The sequence below is a fragment of the Abramis brama genome, assembly GCF_963993115.1.
Source record: "Abramis brama genome assembly, chromosome: 1".
In the NCBI taxonomy this organism is placed as follows: Eukaryota; Metazoa; Chordata; class Actinopteri; order Cypriniformes; family Leuciscidae; genus Abramis; species Abramis brama.
Window position 1 is genome coordinate 30,827,437 of NC_139963.1, and position 20,766 is coordinate 30,848,202.

The 20,766-nt window shown below is 37.8% G+C and overlaps 1 protein-coding gene across 3 annotated transcripts in view; it reads right to left on the reverse strand.

Annotated features, from left to right (window-relative positions):
* The window catches only part of rarab (retinoic acid receptor, alpha b), a 129,720-nt gene that overhangs the window by 55,775 nt on the left and 53,179 nt on the right, over positions 1 to 20,766 (reverse strand). For all 3 annotated transcript variants that reach the window (XM_084135663.1, XM_084135662.1, XM_084135664.1), the window contains exon 3: positions 16,554 to 17,252. In XM_084135663.1, the coding sequence (XP_083991789.1) occupies positions 16,554 to 16,704 (151 nt within the window). In that variant the 5' untranslated portion in view covers positions 16,705 to 17,252. The remainder of the gene's footprint in view (positions 1 to 16,553; positions 17,253 to 20,766) is intronic.

Genomic DNA, 20,766 nt, shown 5'->3' on the forward strand with positions numbered 1-20,766 from the left:
GCCACACTTATGAGGACAAACGCTGATTATGTCACGGTCCCACAAACTCTCTTTTGTGGCACATGCAGTTCATACCAGTTTGAATTCACTTTCTTGCCTGTCAACGACTGCTACCGAAAACTTTTAAAGTCCATAAAGGTTTTCTGTGAAGAAGACAGAGTAAACAAGCGCAGGAAATCAACACGTGCTAAATCATTCTATAAATACACGCCCGAATAGGCCTATTAAATTGCTTAAGGAGTTAACAGCAGCAGGCTTCCCCCCGGGGCCCTGATTTACGGGACATTGTGTGCGTCTGTACGTGTGTGTGTGGCTGTCTGTATGAGTAAATACTATGTGTATGTCCTTCTAGCGCCCCTCTTTCTGCACTAAAAACTTTGACATGCATAAATTGAGTAATTTAAAGCTCAGGAATGGCCTTTGTGAAGTCATTTATGGCTGAAAATGGGGAAATCATATACAAATGTCAACCTTTAAACAATTTATGAATAAAACAAACACTGAATTTACACTATAAATAAAATTTGTAATCCCTCAATTTGTTAGTGACAAGGGAAACTGATAAAATTTCTAATGCATTCTAAGTCTATGTCCACACTAGTGCGTTTTCATTTTAACAGCGTTTTAAATGGGTCCTAATATGCTTTTTCACTTTTTCAACTTTAGTGCAAGATTACAAAGCTCAAAGTCAACTCCAAAGGGATACATGTTTAACAGAATCCCCTTTTCAAGAACTACAACGAACGGCTCATTTTAACTACAATGCAATTTTTCTGGATCTTATGAAGTCACAGTGTTACTCATTTAAATAATCCCCGCCCACAGAATACGCAAAAAAGGGGACGAGGCCTGGTTGAGCTGCATTAGAGAAGACAGTTTTGTCGCAATGTCAAAGAGACGTTGTTTTTTCCACCCCTTTTTCAAAACTCAATTGTTTGACCTTCCTAAGGCTGTCGAACATAGAGTGGTTGAAATTTATTTTAAACACTGTTCCTGAACAATGTAACCCCAACATTTAGAACAGCTTGTTTTCTGTTGCTTTTGTAAGCTCTCACTTTTATAAGACGGATCACTGCTCCTTAGGAAAATTAACCATGGTTTTGTGATTGATTACAGTTTGTATTACCTTAGTTTTCTGACAAATATTAAAGGGGTGGTTGATTATGATTTCACTTTTCTAACTTTAGTTAGTGTGTAATGTTGCTGTTTGAGCATAAACAACATCTGCAGAGTCATGAAGATCAAAGTTCAAAGCAAAGGGAGATATTTGAAACATGCTTTTTAAGGACTACAACAAACGGCTGATTGGGACTACACGACATTCCTCCCGGGTAAGTGACATCACCAACCCTAAAATTTACATAAACCCCGCCCCCGGGAATACGATTTATAGATTATCATGACAGAATATGCTAATCAATGACTAGAAGATAACTACACATACGCTACATAAATTCATCAGCTAACCATTCAGAAATGTTGTCTCTTCTTCTTGAGTCTCTCCATCTTTGTCTGACTCCAGTTTGAACATAAAAGGCTAAAAGTTTTTGAAATTTTCAGGACACAAGCTGTTGTAGCTCTGCCCCCTGTGCTGGGAGCAGCAGCTCATTTACATTTAAAGGGACAGACACAAACAGTGCGTTTTTGCTCACCCTCAAAAAGTGACAATTTTAACATGCTATATAAAAATATCAGTGGGGTATTTTGAGCTAAAACTTCACATACACACTCTGGGGACATCAGAGACTTATTTTACATCTTGTGAAAAGGGCATTATACCACCCCTATAAGATAAAACGGTGGATATTGAATAACATCGTATCTATAATAAGAAAATGACAAAAAAACATACCACTCTGAAACATCCATTCTGCACGATCCTATTGTTCGTTAACATTGTCAGGGTCTGAACTGGGCTTGAATTGGTTTTAAATTGACGCCATCCTTATTCATATTTACACTGCAGAAGAACTCGCAGATATGGAGGGGCGTGACATTTCCCGAACACACGCTAAGCGCTGCCAATCACAACACATTGGGCCAGGAAACCAATCACAGCACATTTTGTATTTTGGAAAGAGGGGCTTCATCGAAACCGGCGTGTTCGAGCCAGACTGGGCAGAAAGGCAGAAAGCTGTAATAATGTAAAATATATGAAAAATAATGTGTTTTTGAACAATCAAGCATGAAAGCATATTCAAGTGCACCCCAAAAACAAAATCAAGACTTCGTAAAAGGGCATAATAAGACCTGTTTAAAATGAAAATGATCCACGTCCATATTGGCATTTCCACTGTGTTTGAAATCTCCAAAAAGATCTCCATCCACACTGCACAACTGAAAAGGCATGTCACATGACCTGCAGTATTATAAAATGCAGAATTTAACAGCATTTTAACGGCTGTTAAAAAGGGCAACAAAGTCAGCAAAGCTTGCAGTTTCATCTCCATGTTATTGTTTACACGGTCGTCAAGGCTGGTCTGTTAATGTCATGTTCCGGCAGCGTAATGGTCATTATAGGGGCTTGACGAATCAGGGAAGGATGCGTAATGATCCAGAAGACCCCTGCGAATGTGGGCAGCCACAAAAATCTCCATTTTCGAGGGTCAAAAACTCCGGAGTAGTGTGGACATTAGGCATTGCAAAAGTTATACATTTTAAAATAAAAATGCACTAGTGTAAACGTAGCCTAACATACATGCATTCTCATTAGGGACCATTTTGAAACACACAACATAAGCAGCAAGTCTGTTTGCCACACAAATAGCACTTCACAACAGACTCAACTCAACTGATTCCAATGGACTGTTGCTTAAGCTCACAAAGTGGTGCATCTTTCTGGAATCAGTGCAATCCCCTAATTAGCATAAATCAAAACTTTTTTTACAGATTTGATTCAGAGTTGTTATTCTTAACTAAAACTAAAACTATTAAAAACCTTCGATCAATTGAAATAAAGCTGAAATAAAATATATATTATACTAGAAATAAAATAAAATAAGTTGAAGCACTCAAATTACTAAAACTTAAATGAAAATAAAGCTAAATACAAATATAAAAAAACTAATAAAAAAGCACATAAAATCACTCAAACTAAACTAAAATCAAAAACTGAAAATATAAAAATAAAAGCTAATTTAAAATATGAATACATAATATTATATAAATAATTCGGATTAATTACTAATACTGAACGTATGTTTCTATGCAATGCATTCTGGGACTGTCTTCTCCATAAGGGACGCAACCTTAGATTTAGACCAAAACGAGGCATCTTAACAGGCAGAATAATTAAGATTATGAAACATTGTTTACATGTATGACGTCACAAAACAGTTTGGGAACAGAGCTACAAAGAAAAACCCAACCTACAAAGTGAATGTTTATTTTTGCTCTTACTGCACAGAATTAAATTGCGTATGTTACCCTAGAAAAAAAAAAAGAAGCTTTATTAACTTCCTCTCTAAAACAACTTTCCTTTTCCAGTGACATCACCTAAGTCATGTGGGCCGGTCTGTCTCCGTTATGGTACAGTAGCTACACAAATTTTTCAAGAGCCAATCAATCCTGATGTATAAAATCAAGTCCAGCCCTACATTTTTTTGTCACTGAATATCCTGTTGCACTTCCATCCATCATCACATTGCGGAAGTAATATGGGTCAGGAGCAAACTGCAGGACTGAATCAATGAATCTTTGTTTTATGATCAGCAGACATTAACTTTTTTCAGTTCATGACAGGAGCTTAATGAAGATCTGGATCATATACAAGCACACAAAAGCCTTTTTATGAGTCAGAAGCCAAACCACCTCAGCTGATACTCTAATCATGATCACTTTAAAGGGTTAGTTCACCCAAAAATGAAGATTCTGTCAGTAATTACTCACCCTCATGTTGTTCCAACCCCGTAAGACTTTCGTTCATCTTCGGAACACAAATTAAGATATTTTTGATGAGTGAGTTCACGTAGTGTAACAGCGCAGCGCTTCTGTGTTGTACGTCAGAACGTAGGCATCACACACATGACCAGCGTCGGCCAATAGTGAGCCTACGTTCTGACGTACAACACAGAAGCGCAGCGCTGTTACACTACGTGAACTCACTCAGAGGCCCACACAGAAGAAAATGAATAGTTGAATAAAGTTGTTATTTTTGGGGGGTTTTGCGCACAAAAAGTATTCTCGTCGCTTGATAAACTTATGGTTGAGCCACAGTCACTTGGACTATTTTAGACATTGTCTTTTCTAACTTTTCTAACTTTCTTATGTTTCAGTAACATAGCAGCCTATGGAGGAGTGAGCCAGCTCTCAGATTTAATCAAAAATATCTTAATTTGTGTTCCGAAGATGAACAAAAGTCTTACGGGGTTGGAACAACATGAGGGTGAGTAATTACTGACAGAATTTTCATTTTTGGGTGAACTAACCCTTCAAGTTATATAAAAGCAGCAGGCTATACAGAGTGTGAAGTCTTTTTCTGAGCGTACCAGTGAGAGAATGCTTTTCACACTCCTACAGTATTGCTAGACTAATCAGATTTGACCTACACACACACACACACAAACCTCCCTTTTAGTGCCAAGTGTTCGTGCTTGCCCTCATTTCCAATGCAAGGTCTAGTGAAGGTCGAGCGAGAGATCAGAATAGGAGCAATAACAGCAGTTACTTTAACAGGCTTTTAGCGACTTGGGAGTGCAGTTCTTTTAACAGTGTCACCCTGAGGCCTGTCCCAAAGGCATGATAAGAGCCTCCTGCTCTCAAGGGAATCCCAGTGTCTCTCCCCATGTACACTAAAATTTCCCTATATCCAGCTCCATCATGATGGAGGGGTCCAGGGGTCCTCAACATTAAATGTATTTAAGAGTGAATGTGACGGCTTTAGGTTGTCGGAAAGATCCTTTGCTGTGCACTTGAACGTATCTCACCGATTGAATAATAGCTGCTATTATGATTTCAGTTATTAAGAGTTTATCTTCTTCTGGGTTTCTTCAACTATGGCCACTTTTGGACATACATACATAAAAGAATAATACATTTTTGTAATTTTTTCTGATCCGCCATAAACATTTCCATTACAGCATAATTTCTATGACATAATCTACAACCTTTAATTATGCAATCATTTAATGTGATGTAAATGTTTCTGGAGAAAAATGGTACCCTTCTCCCTTGCCCTGCTGAAGCTAATTTCATAGATAGCATTTTACATATCCTAAATACACACACTTAAATATGTTCATAATATGTTAATGTAATGTTTTACAAAATTAAAATAAATGTATAATACATACCCAAAAGTTTGGGTCTGTGAAATATTGTTTCAATTTCAAATAACTGTTTTCTAATTAAATATATTTTGAAATGTAATTTATTCCTGTGATGTCAAAGCTGAATTATCAACATCATTACTTAATCATTCTGAATTATTACAGAAATCATTCTTATATGACGATTTGCTGCACAAGAAACATTTCTGATTATTATCAATGTTGAGTTGCTTGTTATTTTTAAGGAATACTTTTTCAGGATTCTCTGATGAAGAGAACAGCATTTATTTGAAATAGAACTAATGTAACATTATAAGTATTCATTTCTTTAAAAATATATTTTGAACAGTATAGTAAAGATTCTCTTATGTAAATAAAATAAATACATATTTTTCAAAAATCATAAAAAAATTAAAAGATTTAATGGGCTTTCAAATTTTAAGATTGAGAATGATGACAATTCTAAAATCAAACAAATCTATTAAAAAAAAAAAGGCAAGAAAAAAAGTTCTAATGTGACCATCATATAACAAAAATATAATGCTGAAGTTTTAATAAAAATCAACCCCTGGGACAAGGTCCCTATATTTGAAGAAACACCCAATTGCCAACACACACACACACACACACACACACACACACACACACACACACACACACACACAAAAACCCAGAAAAAAAACATCCAATACAAATAAACTCTTGAGTTTCTGATAGTCAGAAAGGGTGCTGTCGTTTAGCCATGAAGATGCAGCACATGAGCGAGAGACAGAGAGAAAAGCAAGAAATTCAAGACCCAAAGGAGAGATTCTTCTCCGAGAGGCCGCCTGACCCAGGGTGATTTAAGATGCCTGCAGGCTGTACGGTCGCCACCCTGTCTGGTTGCCCCCCGCTGCACATTGTGTGGACACTGGGATCAGTTGATGCCGCCTGAGCCAACATGAGATGCGCTGCACGCGAGCAGAATATGCCTGTTGGTCTGGGTCAGTGACTCATTAGATGGCAATGCTGACCGGCCAGAGGATGCACTGCAATACAGACCCACTGTCTGATGATTACCAGTGCTGAAAAAAATGCCAAGACACATTCTCGTCAGCTTGTAACACCTTTTCACGAGGGGTAGAAATGGGAGTGTGTGGTTGACACCATGACACAGACCCGACTTAAAGGAAACTATGTTCTTGTCAGCACTCAGAACTTGGTGGTGGACTGACGTGTAAAGACAAACATTTGCGGTTGATGGGTTCAAGATAAATTGGCATGTTGACAAGAAGGAGGAGCGCAGTCAGGGCTGTGGCCCAACGGTTCACATGCATGCTAAGACACGATGCAGGGTCAAGGCCCAAGTCATTTCCCAATATTGTTCCCACTTTTTTTTTTTCCCCCAACACATATACAGTCTTTTCTATAGCTCACTGTCAATAAAAAATTACCAAAACAAAACAGAGAAATAAAATCAAGCCCTAGTAATATTAGCTTCGTAGCCAAGAAATACTTTACCAAACATAAAACTTTCTTATTATTTGCTTAACTTACACACTATGCACTACTGTTCAAAAGTCTGAAAGATGTTAAAATAAAAAAATAAAGAATTTAAGGAAATTACTAATACTTTTATTAGCAAGGATGCATTTCATTTATCAAAAGTGACAGCAAAGACACTTATAATGTTAAAAATGATTTCTGCTTCAAATAAATGCTGAACTTTCTATTCATCAAAGAATCCTGAAACAAAAATATTAAGCAACACGGCTGTTTTCAACATTAATAATAAGAAAAGTTTCTTGAGCAGCAAATCATCATATTAGAATGATTTCTGAAGGATCATGAGACTCTGAAGACAATGATGCTGAAAATTCAGCTTTGATGTGACAGGATACACTACATTTTAAAACGTAACAAAATAGAAAACAATTATTTGTAATTGTAATATTTCATAATTTTACTGTTTTTACTGTATTTTTGTGGTGAGCACAATAGATTTCTTAAAAAAAAACACATTTAAAAACACGTTTTGGTCTGTCATAAGGACTTTTTTGGTGCTTTTCTGGTGTTTTTATCCTTTATGGGGCTTGACAAACACGGTCACAATGAACTGTAGTTTTGAAAGGTGTTTTTAAATAGTCTTTATTTGTTTTCCACTGAAAATAATAAAGTCATACAGGTTTGGAGCGACAAAGAATTTTCATTTTTGGGTAAAACATCCCTTTAAGAGTTATGACAACCCTTACCGTATGTAACAAACAGAATAGTTAACCACTTCAACCACTAACACATGATGAAATAGCACAAGAAACTACTGGGATAAATATGATGACGCTCATTTAAATACTTTAAGAATTTTAGAAGTTATATAACAACCTGTGTTTATAAAACTACTGACTGGGTCAAACTGATGACTGCAGATCAGAGATGGGCTGTGAAATGAATACGATGAGCGTTAAAGTGAGGTGGAAGTAAACAACATTGTATCGAATCAGACTGCTCAAAACAACAACAACAACAGCCATGCTCGTCTCAGACATGAGCGAAGTGTGACAGTGAGATTGTCATGAGCTCGCTCCATTGCTCCAGGCATCCAGAGAAGGGCAGCCATGTTAGACACACGGAAATGAGCAGTGACAATTCTCCCGGCATCAAAGGTACTCGCTCTGCCAATTCCTCATCCAGGCATCTGAAAAATAGATGCATTTGACAACATTTTTTCCACCTAAAACAGACTGTAGATTAACTCTTTGCCATTTTATTGATGTTAAAAGTTTGAACCGGCATTTTTCACATGAGCACCACAGTTCGATGTGTCTGGACATGTGCTAACCCCAGCACTGACCACTGTAGACCAACTTAAAATGCTTGGTCTGGTTCATACTTCCATTTTGCATTTGCAAGATGAGCAATTTATCAAAATTAAAGCAAATTACTGCTTGAGACTCATTATTTCAATAGTTTCAACATTATCTCACAGTTCAATCGCAACTGAAATGTGATTAAACATCCTAACCTACATATGAATGAACTAGTGACATGGTGGCCCTGGTTGGAAGGTTAGAAGACATAAATATCACCCTGACAGGCCCGCAGGCTGAACGCCCAGCCCAGGCGCGTCCCAGGCTGAGGCTGCCAGATGCAGATCCATCATCCACACGGCCAGCACGGAGAAATTATCCACTGTGAAGAGGAGTAGAAACAGCAGGTCTGACAAACAATGGTGGTCTGCTCCTCATTCAGAGGAATCCTGATGACATCCGAAAGCTAAACGACATGGGCAGCCCCTGCCAGGGCAGACAGGCAGCATTTTCACACTTCTAGGAGCCAGAGCGGAACCAGGGACCCTCTGACAGGCCCATCTCCTCACACAAGCAACTGTGAGTCAACGACTGTAGCATGACATCTATCAAAATGTCTTCCAGGCAGCTAGTGTAGGACAGGCGGCTCTTGTATCGGCCACGGACTGCAAACCACCAGTCTGACGAGCACCAGAGAGATGTGTCAAACGCAGTGCCAGAAGTGTACTTCAGGTTTTGGATATGTTTGGTAACAAGGTCAAAGTTCATGTGGGAATATTCTGTATAATGGACATAATACTCTTGCAAAAAAGAAAGTTAAAACACTAAAATGAATAGTTAGTAAGTGAATTTAGGCATCAAAACATAATGTATAAAAAGATGGATAAATATTCAGTTTGAATTACAAAAATAAGTGCTCGTTATAATAGAGGAGGGACCTCTGGGATGCTAGTTAGATAGTCCTTGAAAAAAATAGAGCGTAGCAAATTAAAACCAATTGATTAGAATTATTAGTTTAGTCAATATAAATGAGTTGGTGTAAGTAGTCTGAAACAGTTCACTGTGCACCTCAAATTAACATTAATGAAGGGTGTTGTACTTTTCTTCAGGATACAAACCCAATGAGCTCAACGGAACTAAGAAATAAACTCGCGCTAATGCGCTCTTAAAGGAGCATTTCACCCATGGGAACATTGATCTTTATTGAAAGTGGGTCATATATGTAGTCGAAATGTAAAATAAATTTTGAATTTGGTGCCTTCTTGACCGCGGAAAGAAAGAAAGTAACTTCAGGACGCATTTGTATGAAAGACAACAACTCCCACAATGCACCACATTGCACAGCTGCGCAAGCCACTCCCACTAATCCACTCATCCGTCCATAAGGCTAGCTACCACCGGAGCTTGAAATTCATTTCACACAAAATGTCTAACGTTAGTTAGTTGGCGAACTCATTAGTGAATTACTCCTCATTTGTATTTCTTTCGAAGTGGTGAATTATTGCATTGTAACGTTACCGGGATGTTCAGTCAGATGCGGTGCGAAACTAGGATGGTTCACAACACAAACGTCCGTGTCCTCGTCTGATTCAGAGATTTCGTCCAGGAGAAATTGTCATTGTTGAAATTCTTTGCCGCAGACGGACTCTATCTCTGTGTTCGTAGCGGTTCGTAGTTGCATAGTGAGATCACCGGCGCCACCAGTCCGCCCTAACTCGAGCCAGTCCGGGCTCCTCGTCCGCGGCAGGCAGGTCTTCTGCCTCGGCTGCTCTTCGCTATAATGCGGCTTGTAAAGGTAGCCACAAACACCTGATTCAAGCATCAGACTTCCGAAATCCTCTTCTTCTATATCATATTGAGCACTCTCCTCCGCTATTGTCATAACTTTACATCTGTCTCCACAGCGCCTGTTAGCTTAGCTTCAAACAAGATGGAGGATATTGCTTTTAGTTTCAGAAAGTGAAGTCCCACCCACTGATCTGTAATAGGCCTGTAGCGTGAGCGGGCCCCGCCCCCTGGAATAATGAGGAGCTAGTGTTTGTAGTCTCTACACTTTTCAATGAAATGTGACTTCCTGCTTATTATGACGCAAAATGATGATTTTTACGTCATAATAAGCAGGAAGTAAAACACTTAAATCCTTATTTCTCCCATCTCAGGGAAAAATGAATGAAAAATCCACATTTATTATAATATATGACTGGGTTTCTAACAATACAAAGCTTAATGCAAATGGGTGAAGTCTCCCTTTAAAGGGACAGCGCTCTTTAGGAGATCTTTGACAATTTATTGCTATTCCTATAATATTGCTATAAGTTAAAATCTAAAGTAACACTTTATAAGTATACAGAAATAAATCATTTGCAAACTATTAGTGTATAGTTATCATTTATAGTTAGATCGTATGCTTTCAAAGCTAGCTTGCTATTGCTAGCCTCTCTGAAATTGCCTACCCTACCTTTAATGACATTTTCCAATGCTTTGTGACCTAATCTAAAGTGAGAATTATTTAATCCTAATAACCATATTAACAACCCATACTTCTGGTTTAAAAAAAACTGTACATTACTTATATGGTTAATAAGTTGTTAACAAATCATAAAAAACATTATCTAACTATTTTTATGAGGTAATTAAACAATAATAATTTTGTTAATTAAAGTGACAATGAATGAAGTACTCCCTATTTGTACACAACACAACACCCGATGTATTTGTTACATAAGAAGAATGGCATTTATGCTAATATTAGTTTGTCTGTTTCATCCTTATCCCGAAGTTACTGTAGTCAGCCGGATCCGGACCTGAACCTATAGACACACCCACAACGCAGCCCTGAATGTCAGCAGAGACCGTGTCGGCAAGAACAATCGACAGCCATCGGTACAGATCCTCAGCAAATACCACAAGAACCAGAAAAGTCCTCTATGGGCAGCTTCGGCTCCGTACCGGCGTGACAAATCCGATTTTCAAGCAGAAGGAACTGGATGAATTATTTTAAATGCCATCAATCCAAAATCTGACTTCTGACTTGTGATGCAGCCTGAATCATAATCACACTGTGTTCATTCGTTCGCCAGAAGAGACTGAGCCTGGTTTCTCCCAAGTTTTTTTCTCCATTCTGTCACCTCTGAGTTTGGGTTTCTTGCCACTGTCACCTCTGGCTTACTTAGTTGGGGACACTTAATATTCAGCAATATGATTGATCTGACTGTACTGACGCTGTTAAATGAGAACAAAACTGAGCCGGACAATGACATCACTGTTTTCTCCAGAGCTGCTTTATAGATAAAATTAACTATTTTAATAATTGATGATCATCACAACGGAACTGTATCAACTGACTTCAGCTGAACAATGACGCTATTTTTATTTTTAGAGCTGCTTTCCAGCCGAAATGACCTCTGTTCGCATAATTAAATCCTTTTCCTGTTTTCACTGTAAAGCTGCTTTGAAACTATTTGTATTGTACAAAGCGCTACATAAATAAAGGTGACTTAACAGTGCTGTAAGTGACAATAAACTGAGATGTAAGTATAGACATGGGGTGCATTCAGCACTGAGAGGGATTCAACATTTTGTTGGCTTTGTCATGCATCTCAATCATGCAAATGATTCAACACAGCACAGCTACACGTCAAGGCTAAAGGTCACCTAAACATCAAGGCAAATGTACTAGTATAAAAAGACACTCCTGTCGCATCAGCCAACTCATTCTGCTATTGTTGCTCTGCTGTTGCTTACGAAAAGCCAATGAGACACAGCAGCAACAACATATCAAAAATTAATAAACCGAACCAAGGAGAGTCATCTTCATTTCCCAACAGAACTGAGCACAGTTGCCGTGCTTTGAATATTTCTATGCTTTTCTTTCTGCAGAGACCCTGGAGGGAAGCAGGCAGGGGTTGTTGGTAGCTGATGCTAACCACTTTGTGGCATTACACTGCGTTCTATATTTAACTCAAGTGGTGCTTGGGGGAGCTTGTGACAGAACAGAAGTTTGAATCTGAGGAAATGGAGCTATCAAGGATTAGGGCTATACAAAAAAAATACAGCAGCCCAGATTTGTTGAAAATTGTCTTGAAGACCCAAAAGAACACAACACCTGACAGGCCTGATCAGGGTAACACACTTCATTAGCCTGCGCTAACACTGGTGGAGACTGAGAACCTGAGCACAAACTATAAAAATAAACATAAATAACAATTGTTATTAATAAATAGATAAATAATGTTATTTATAAATCAATTAAATAAATGAATAAATTGCATGCTGTCTCTTATTTAATGTGGTAATTATTACCCATAAATAATTCAGAAAATTTTGTTATAGTACTTTAAATGAAGTATAGCAATCTAACACTGCAGGGCACTTCTGAAAATGTCATGTCAAACCCCATGTGCATTTTGGAAGCACACTTTTTTCAGTGCAGTTTGCCGAATTGCAAAATACACTACATTTGCTAGCGACACTAATGAAATCCGAATGAGTCTTCGCAGACCTCAGAGGTGTTCAAAAAGAGCTGAGTCATTCATGTCATACTTCACTGACACTTTGTGAAATCTGGTCACTTGCTTTTTTTTTTTTATACAAAGCCTCTATGATGATAGCTGAATAATTCATGAATGAAGTGCCGAGACTTATAAAACCTTGTACATGCATGAGCATCAGAGTTAGAATCACTTTCAATCTTCATCAGGAGGACAGGGGTCCAACTTCCTTTCTAGAAACCACACTGAAACACTCACATATCATGCTAACTAAGATGCCCAAATCGGAGGTAGAAGTCTGCTAGTTCTGCATAACTCCATTGAGCCCAAATCTAATCACCATACCTTCCAGCTGCTTGAATTCTGTGCCTGGCAGTTGACACATCATTACAGCACAGCAAGTGACAAGAAGCACTCTGGGGATTCCTTCAAGCGGCTGTTTAAGTCAAGTTAGGAGAACTCAACAATAACAGGCACCACCATATCCATCAATATTCCATAGCCCAACTCCTGCGGAAGATGATAAATAAATACTCCGCACCCCATCGATCCGTGTTCTCTCATTTGGACCTCATGCAAACACAGCTCCCAAAGCCAAACCAACAAACTTATTTGGGTTTCACGGTGATACAGTCTCCTTGACTAATAGGCTTACCAGAGGAAATTCCATGCAAACTTTTGCATCATCCTCTGTAAGCAAAATAATAACGTTCCCACAACACCCCCAACTCCCTTTTCTCACATGGGGTGCTACATTTTTGATGTGCACCTTTTCTCGCCTGACAGCGTGCAGAGCCTTTCCGCAAGTCAGCATGGGGTGTGTAATAATTAGCCCCCATGAGCGTCAGAGGGTTGTTCGTCACATAGCACTATGCAGAGAGGCACATTAGTACAGTAGCTCCAGGCCCAGGAGGGAGCAGCCGCTGACTGACTGCCAAATCCTCCCTGCCGACGGTGGTTGGCGGCAGCCACTGCATCAGTAGCTGACTCAAGATGTGCTCCCACCCACCGAGTCAAAACATTATGTACTGTCATTACAAGTGTGCAAAGTGGACATCTCCACAGATCACTGAACCACACGACAACTCTTTCTCTTGGCAGGGATGATTGAAAGGCTACGATTGAAGACAAGGGAAACTAGAAATCATCCTGCTGTATAATTTACTCATTATGGCCTTGTAATTGTAATATATTATATAATATTATATTAATACATATTGTGATTTAAATGTACTTTTTATTTGGCTAGTAAATTTTCCTACAGACTATTTTTTGTGATACAAACTTGTCTTACAACATGTTTTAATAGCATCTCTGATTTACACATCAGTAGAAAGAACGGCATAAGAGTTTGAATCATTTCCATGAATCAGTTCAAACAGTCAGTTTTAATGAATCAAATAAAAACTCTCATACAGTGATTGCCGTCATTACTTAAAATGACCGTTTTCTTTGACAGTAGCAGCAAAAATTGGTGTAAGAGTTCGGTTCGTTTCCACGAAACAGTTCAAACTGTCATTTTCAAAATGAATCAATTAAAAACGTTGACTCAGTGATTCGCGTCATTAAAAATAAAATTGCTATTTTCTTTAGTAGAGTTAGCACAAAAATGGCATAAAAGTTAGGTTCATTTCCGTGAATCAGTTCAAACGGTCATTTTTTACGAATCAATTAAAATGAAATAAAAATTGTGATTTGCATCATTAACCAAATCTATTCTCAAAAAAGTTTAGGCGTGTCCCATCAGTTCAAACAGATAGTCCCGCCCCAAATTCACACCATTGGTTGAGCCAGAATTACTTTGGGCTGGTTGGGATACTCAAATGTTTTGAAAGCGCCACAAAGCAACAATGTTTACATTTACATACTTATACTTGATGATGGTTCTTCCTTTTAACCTACATTAGAGCAAATTAATAAATATCAAAGAAATATATTAAATATTGTCAAAAACAATGAAAGATATTAAGATGATTGTTGAGATGTACTGAACAGCCCTACTATTGTTTATATTAAAGAATCTAAGGAAAGTAGACTTTTTCATGGTTCATTCAGTAAACAATCAAGTACTCGCAAGCTCTAAGCTAACACACACAGTTGTAGTTCACATAAGGACGCTCAGAACCCCAGGCGCTGTGGGCAGCACGGCTTGCCCAAAGACATTCCGGTGGTTTTTGCACCTCAAAGTGCAGAACAGGCCAAACAACCAATGAGATCTGACACATTAAGACCTTATGATACATCAGGATCATGTACGGCTGTAATCAAATTCAATGCATGTTAGTGGAACAGAGAATAAAGCTGAGCATAAAAACATCTGTCAGATCACAATCAAAAATTAACCAAAACTTCAGAGAGATTTTAAATAGTCAGTCACTCTAACATATGGATCTAAAGTGTATTTCATACATTTATGCATATGCAAGCTATGCTGAAGTAGATGTTCAAAAGATTTAAAGAGCCAAATTGCAAAGCAAATAGCAAAGCTAGACTCTCTTCAAAGATTTTAAAATGGTCCCATAGTGGTTGTTGGAAAATTCAAGTTGGGCTTCAACAGTATTTAATCCAAGGTCTCCTGAGGCTTAATATGGTCAGTGGGTGATTTTTAAAGTACACACAGAAATAGCATCCACCATATCTGCAAGAATAGACTGTAGTGAGCACATCTGTAAAAGACCAATCATAGCGACTGTGCGATGTGGACTCTTGCATTTTCTGTAAAGCTGCTTTGAAATTATGTGTATTGTGAAAAGTGCTATACAAATAAATGTGAATTAAATTGAATCATACAGAATAGTCATATAGAGAGCAGCACAGTCATATGATTTCAATGACTAACTATTGTCTCAAAAAGCTATCGTATGCTTTCAGAAGTCCTGGAATAAACAGTAGCACACAAGTCATATGACCGACTTATCTGTCACACTATCGTTAAAACGTTTGGAGCCTGTAAGATTTAAAGATTTAAAAAAATAAAAATAAAATAAAAATATATATTAGATGTATATATATATATATTTATTTTTATTTTTATTTTTTTATTCCCATTTAAGTGAAATTACTGAACTTAAATATACGAGCTTGATAAAAATGATCATTCTAGAAGAAAATTTCAGATGGCACATAGAGGCTTTTGCATCTGAACTCTTCATATATATATATATATATACACACACACACACACACACACACACACAGCCATGTTTATGTGATTTGTGAGGACATTCCATAGGCGTAATGGTTTTTATACTGTACAAACTGTATATTCTATCCCCTTACACTGCCCCTATCCCTAAACCTACCCATCACAGGAAACATTCTGCATTTTTACATTTAAAAAAAAACACTGCTTAGTATGTTTTTAAAGCCATTTGAAAAATGAGGACCCCCAAAATGTCCTCATAAATCACGTATTTTCCTGAGTGTCCTCATTTGCAGGTGTGTTATCATAAAAATGTCCTCAGTTGTCATGAAAACAAGTACACACACACACACACACACACACATATATATACACATATATACTTCTATTCAGCAAGGACACATTCAATTGATAACTATGATATTTTGAGATATAAAATTAGCTTGTTATTTGCTTATTATAAGGGACCATTTACACAGAATGCAAGATGCAAGTCAGTGGAATGAAAATAAACGCAAGCTCTCAACACAATTTTTTAGATAGATAGATAGATAGATAGATAGATAGATAGATAGATAGATAGATAGATAGATAGATAGATAGATAGATAGATAGAAATGACATCATTTTCATTTTTTGGTGAACTGTTCCTTTAAGGTTTAGCTATGCTGCAACTGTAAGTCCTGATTGATTAGCCTCAGGTACCGGTTATTTTTTTATTATGTACTTCTTGTACATTTCACAATAGCATACTACAGAAAACACTTTCTCAGACCATCATGCACTGTTGTTTAAGTGTGACACACCTAAATGCATTTTTCTAATAGCAAGTCGCAGATGTTTCACACCGGAAACGAGGGATACTTACTTGCAGGAGATGGAGTGCTATATCCACTGACAGGAAGTCCTGGAAGTGATGGAGGGGAGAGTCCTCCTAGCATATGAGGAAAGAAGTAAGGGTAGTGCGGCATAGGGAAGCCCCCTAAAGGGCTGGGGCAAGGGTTGCCGTTTCCAGACATGGCACGCTCAGATACAATACCGAGTCCCAGACCTCTGTGCAGGCTATCCGTGATGCCGGATGTCTACTTTCCCATCATGATCTACTTTTGGTAATCCAACTAGGAGAGCTTTGTCTGCGATTGTCTGCGATTGTCTGCGATTGTCCGTGTTGGCGCTTACTATTGTGGCAGTAAGACAGAGACAGGTTAATGATTGGTGATTCAGGGTGCGTGTGAGTGGTTATGACGCCATCCGATCACAGTGTGCGGCTCACAGGTGTGCCGCTTTATGTTTTGGTGTTATGTAACTCTCTGGATACAATCCCAATGTTTTCTTGGAACGAAAGTGTGTAAGGCAGTATATTCCAGCACTGTTTGACAGGGATGTTATGTAGCAGCAGCGGAGTGGTTTGACACTTCACGGGGACCTGAGCTCACTCCAAACCACCAGTTTTCAGGAGGAATGACTGGGACGATGTGACGCAAGAGGAATCGAGACGCGGTGCACCAGAGGTCACAAAATGCTCTCGGGTCAAACCTATCAGAGCGAGTCAGTCCAACACGGTGACCTAAGAAAGACAGAAAAAGAATGGAAAGGAACAGAGAAGAAGACATTTTTAGTTGTCAGATGTGTTTGCGGGCATGCATTTCAAATTGATACTTGATTACAAAGCTAAAACGAAAAAGGTGTACATGGCTGATTTACAGATAATGTTATGTAGCTCTCCCTTGTGCCAATTAAAATAATACTTGTCAATGGATAACATACTTTTTCTGTATATATTTTAAGTAACTATCATTGCCAATTTTAATTAAATTTCATTTCATTTTGCTGTCATTATATCATAAATGCTTTTCCAGATCTTTAAACAATTCCTGAGAAGTACATGCTGTGGATTATTAAATTATGTCTCAGTCTTCATTCCTAAATTAACATGTATAAAATCAGAAAGAACAACTACACTAAAAGGTTTCTAAAGTCTGCAGTCTGCAAGTTACAAAAAAATGTTCTTGAGAAGAAGTCTCTTATGCTCACCAAGGCTGCATTAATTTGATCAAAAATACAATAAAACAGTAATATTGTCAAATATTGTTACAATTTTCAGTATTATTACTCCAGTCTTTACTGTCACATGATCCTTCAGAAATCATTCTAACATGCTGATGTGATGCTCAAGAAACATCAACGTTTAAAACAGTTGTGCTGGTTAATATTTTGGTGGAAACCGTGTTAAAACATTTTTCAAGATTTTTTGATAATTATAAAGCTCAAAAGAACAGCATTTATTTGAAATATAAATATTTTGTAACATTATAAATGTTATTACTTTCACTTTTAATCAATGTAATGCATCCTTGCTGAAAAAAACATCACTTTTTTTCAAAATAAAAAGTAAATGTATTTAATGTTACTAAATGAATACATATCTAATTCAGTCATGAAACTCTAGATGGTGCAGACTGATAGGTCCTTCATTCAATCTGTAATCACATCACAAACTGATTGGTCTCTGTTGCTTGCCTGCTTAGCATTTAAAGGGGTGGTATAATGCCCTTTTCACAAGATGTAAAATAAGTCTTTGATGTCCCCAGAGTGTGTATGTGAAGTTTTAGCTCAAAATACCCCACAGATATTTTTATATAGCATCTTAAAGTTGTCAATTTTTGAGGGTGAGCAAAAACGCACCGTTTTGTCTGTTCCTTTAAATGCAAATGAGCTGCTGCTCCTGGCACAGAGGGCGGAGCTTCAACAGCTTGCATTCACACAGACATGCACTGAAAATTTCAAAAACCTTTAGCCTTTTATGTTCAAACCGGATTCAGACAAAGATGGAGACGAGACTCGAGAAGAAGTCAAGTCAAGTCAAGTCAAGTCAAGTCAAGTCAAGTCAAGTCAAGTCAAGTCAAGTTTATTTATATAGCGCTTTTCACAATACAGATTGTATCAAAGCAGCTTCACAGTATTAAATTAAAATAATACATCAATGTTTGTTTCTAGTGGAAAACGTCCACGTTTGGTAATGCTGATCAATAGTATTGTTGATTGATTAATTAAATTAAATATCCCCAAATATCCCCAACTGAGCAAGCCAAAGGCAACAGTGGCAAGGAACTGAAAAACTCCATCAGGTGACCTAATGGAGAAAAAAAAAACCTTGGGAGAACCCAGGCTCAGTCGGGGGCCAGTTCTCCTCTGGCGTTTATGAACTAGAGGTCGGATTTAACTGTAAGATTAAAAGTATTATATGAATGCCTGGCTGAAGAGATGCGTCTTTAATCTAGTTTTAAACTGGGAGAGCGAGTCTGAGCAACGAACAGTATCAGGAAGACTATTCCAGAGTTTTGGAGCTAAATGTGAAAATGCTCTCCCTCCTTTGGTGGACCTAGATATCCTAGGTATGACCAAAAGCCTTGAATTTAGTGATCTTAAAGAGCACGATGGATTATAGGGCGATAGAAGATCCGTTAAATAGACTGGAGCTAAGCCGTTTAGGGCTTTATAAGTCAGTAGCAATACCTTGTAATAAATACGGAACTTTATAGGTAACCAATGTAGTGATGATAAAATTAGTGTTATATGATCATATTTTCTTGATCTAGTAAGAACTCTAGCGGCAGCATTTTGGACTAACTGTAGCTTGTTTATTGAGGATGCAGGACAACCGGCTAATAAAGCATTACAGTAATCTAGTCTCGAGGTCATGAATGCATGAACTAACTTTTCTGCATCAGAAACTGATAGCATGTTACGTAGCTTAGCAATGTTTCTAAGGTGGAAAAAGGCTGTTCTTGTAACATATGAAATATGATTTTCAAAAGACAGGTTGCAGTCTAGTATAACACCCAGGTCTTTTACTGTAGAGGATAAAGTAACAGGACGAAGTGACAACATGTAGAATGCAACAGGACATTTCTGAATGGTTAGTTGATGAATTTATGTAGCTTATGTGTAGTTATCTTCCAGTCATTGATTAGCATTATTCTGTCTTGATAATCTATAAATCATGTCCAGGGGGAGGGGTTCATATACATTTTAGGGTTGGTGATGTCACTAACCCTGGAGGAATGTTTGTGTAGTCCCACCAGCCGTTTGTTGGAGTCCTTAAAAAGTGATTTCTTTAAAAGCAAATATCTCCCTTTGCTTTGAACTTTGAGCGTTGTAACTTTGCAGATGTTGTTTATGCTCAAACAGCAACATTAAACACTAACTAAAGTTAAAAAAGTGAAATCATAATCAACCACCCCTTTAAATAATTTGGTTTTGTGTTTGCTGTAAGTCTTGCTAAATGACATCTCTCCCAGCTCCACCTGCATAGATCTGCTAAGGGTAATTGCATGTACATAATTTGTGTGGTAGCAGTATGTATAACATGCTCACAGCAGCTTGTCTGTGAATGTACTGACAGAAGCAAGTCTTTGTACTTGCTCTGTAGCAGCGGCCGCAATAATAAACAGCAACAGAAGAGTAGCAGATCTATTCCGCCAAGACCAAATACATTAACATTGTCATACCATGCTAAACTACTCCGAGAGCTGTCATGATAGAAATACTAATTCAAGCCATTTTAGTGTCAATAGTAACTAAAGAGTACCATACTGAACGTGTTGTAGAATCATTAGAAACAGTTATGTTGACTTAGGGTACATTTATACGACAACAATGTACTAAAAACGGAAAAGTTCTTCCTTCGCATTTTTCGCATACAGACGACATATTGTCAAAACGATCCCTGTTCACACGGATCTTTGACAACGATTAAAAACGCTGTATTATGTTGCCAGGCCAATAGTTAGCGAAGTCACTCTGTAAAGAAAAACTAAGCGCCTATAGACTGAACACGTAATACACATTTGCATAACGTCACCGTCTATCTGGGCATAACCTGAAAATGAGGCTTTTGACTTTTCAGTTGACTGTGAGAAGTGTTTACCTCTTTTTTTATTTGAATTCTCTACACAAAAATGCTTTAAGGTCATAATTAAATCCAGGCCACATAAGAATTTTATCCAATCATTTTTAGTAAATCATGAGCATATTTTACAGAAAATCACATGGCAATCTCCAGTTCATTCCTCTGGGTT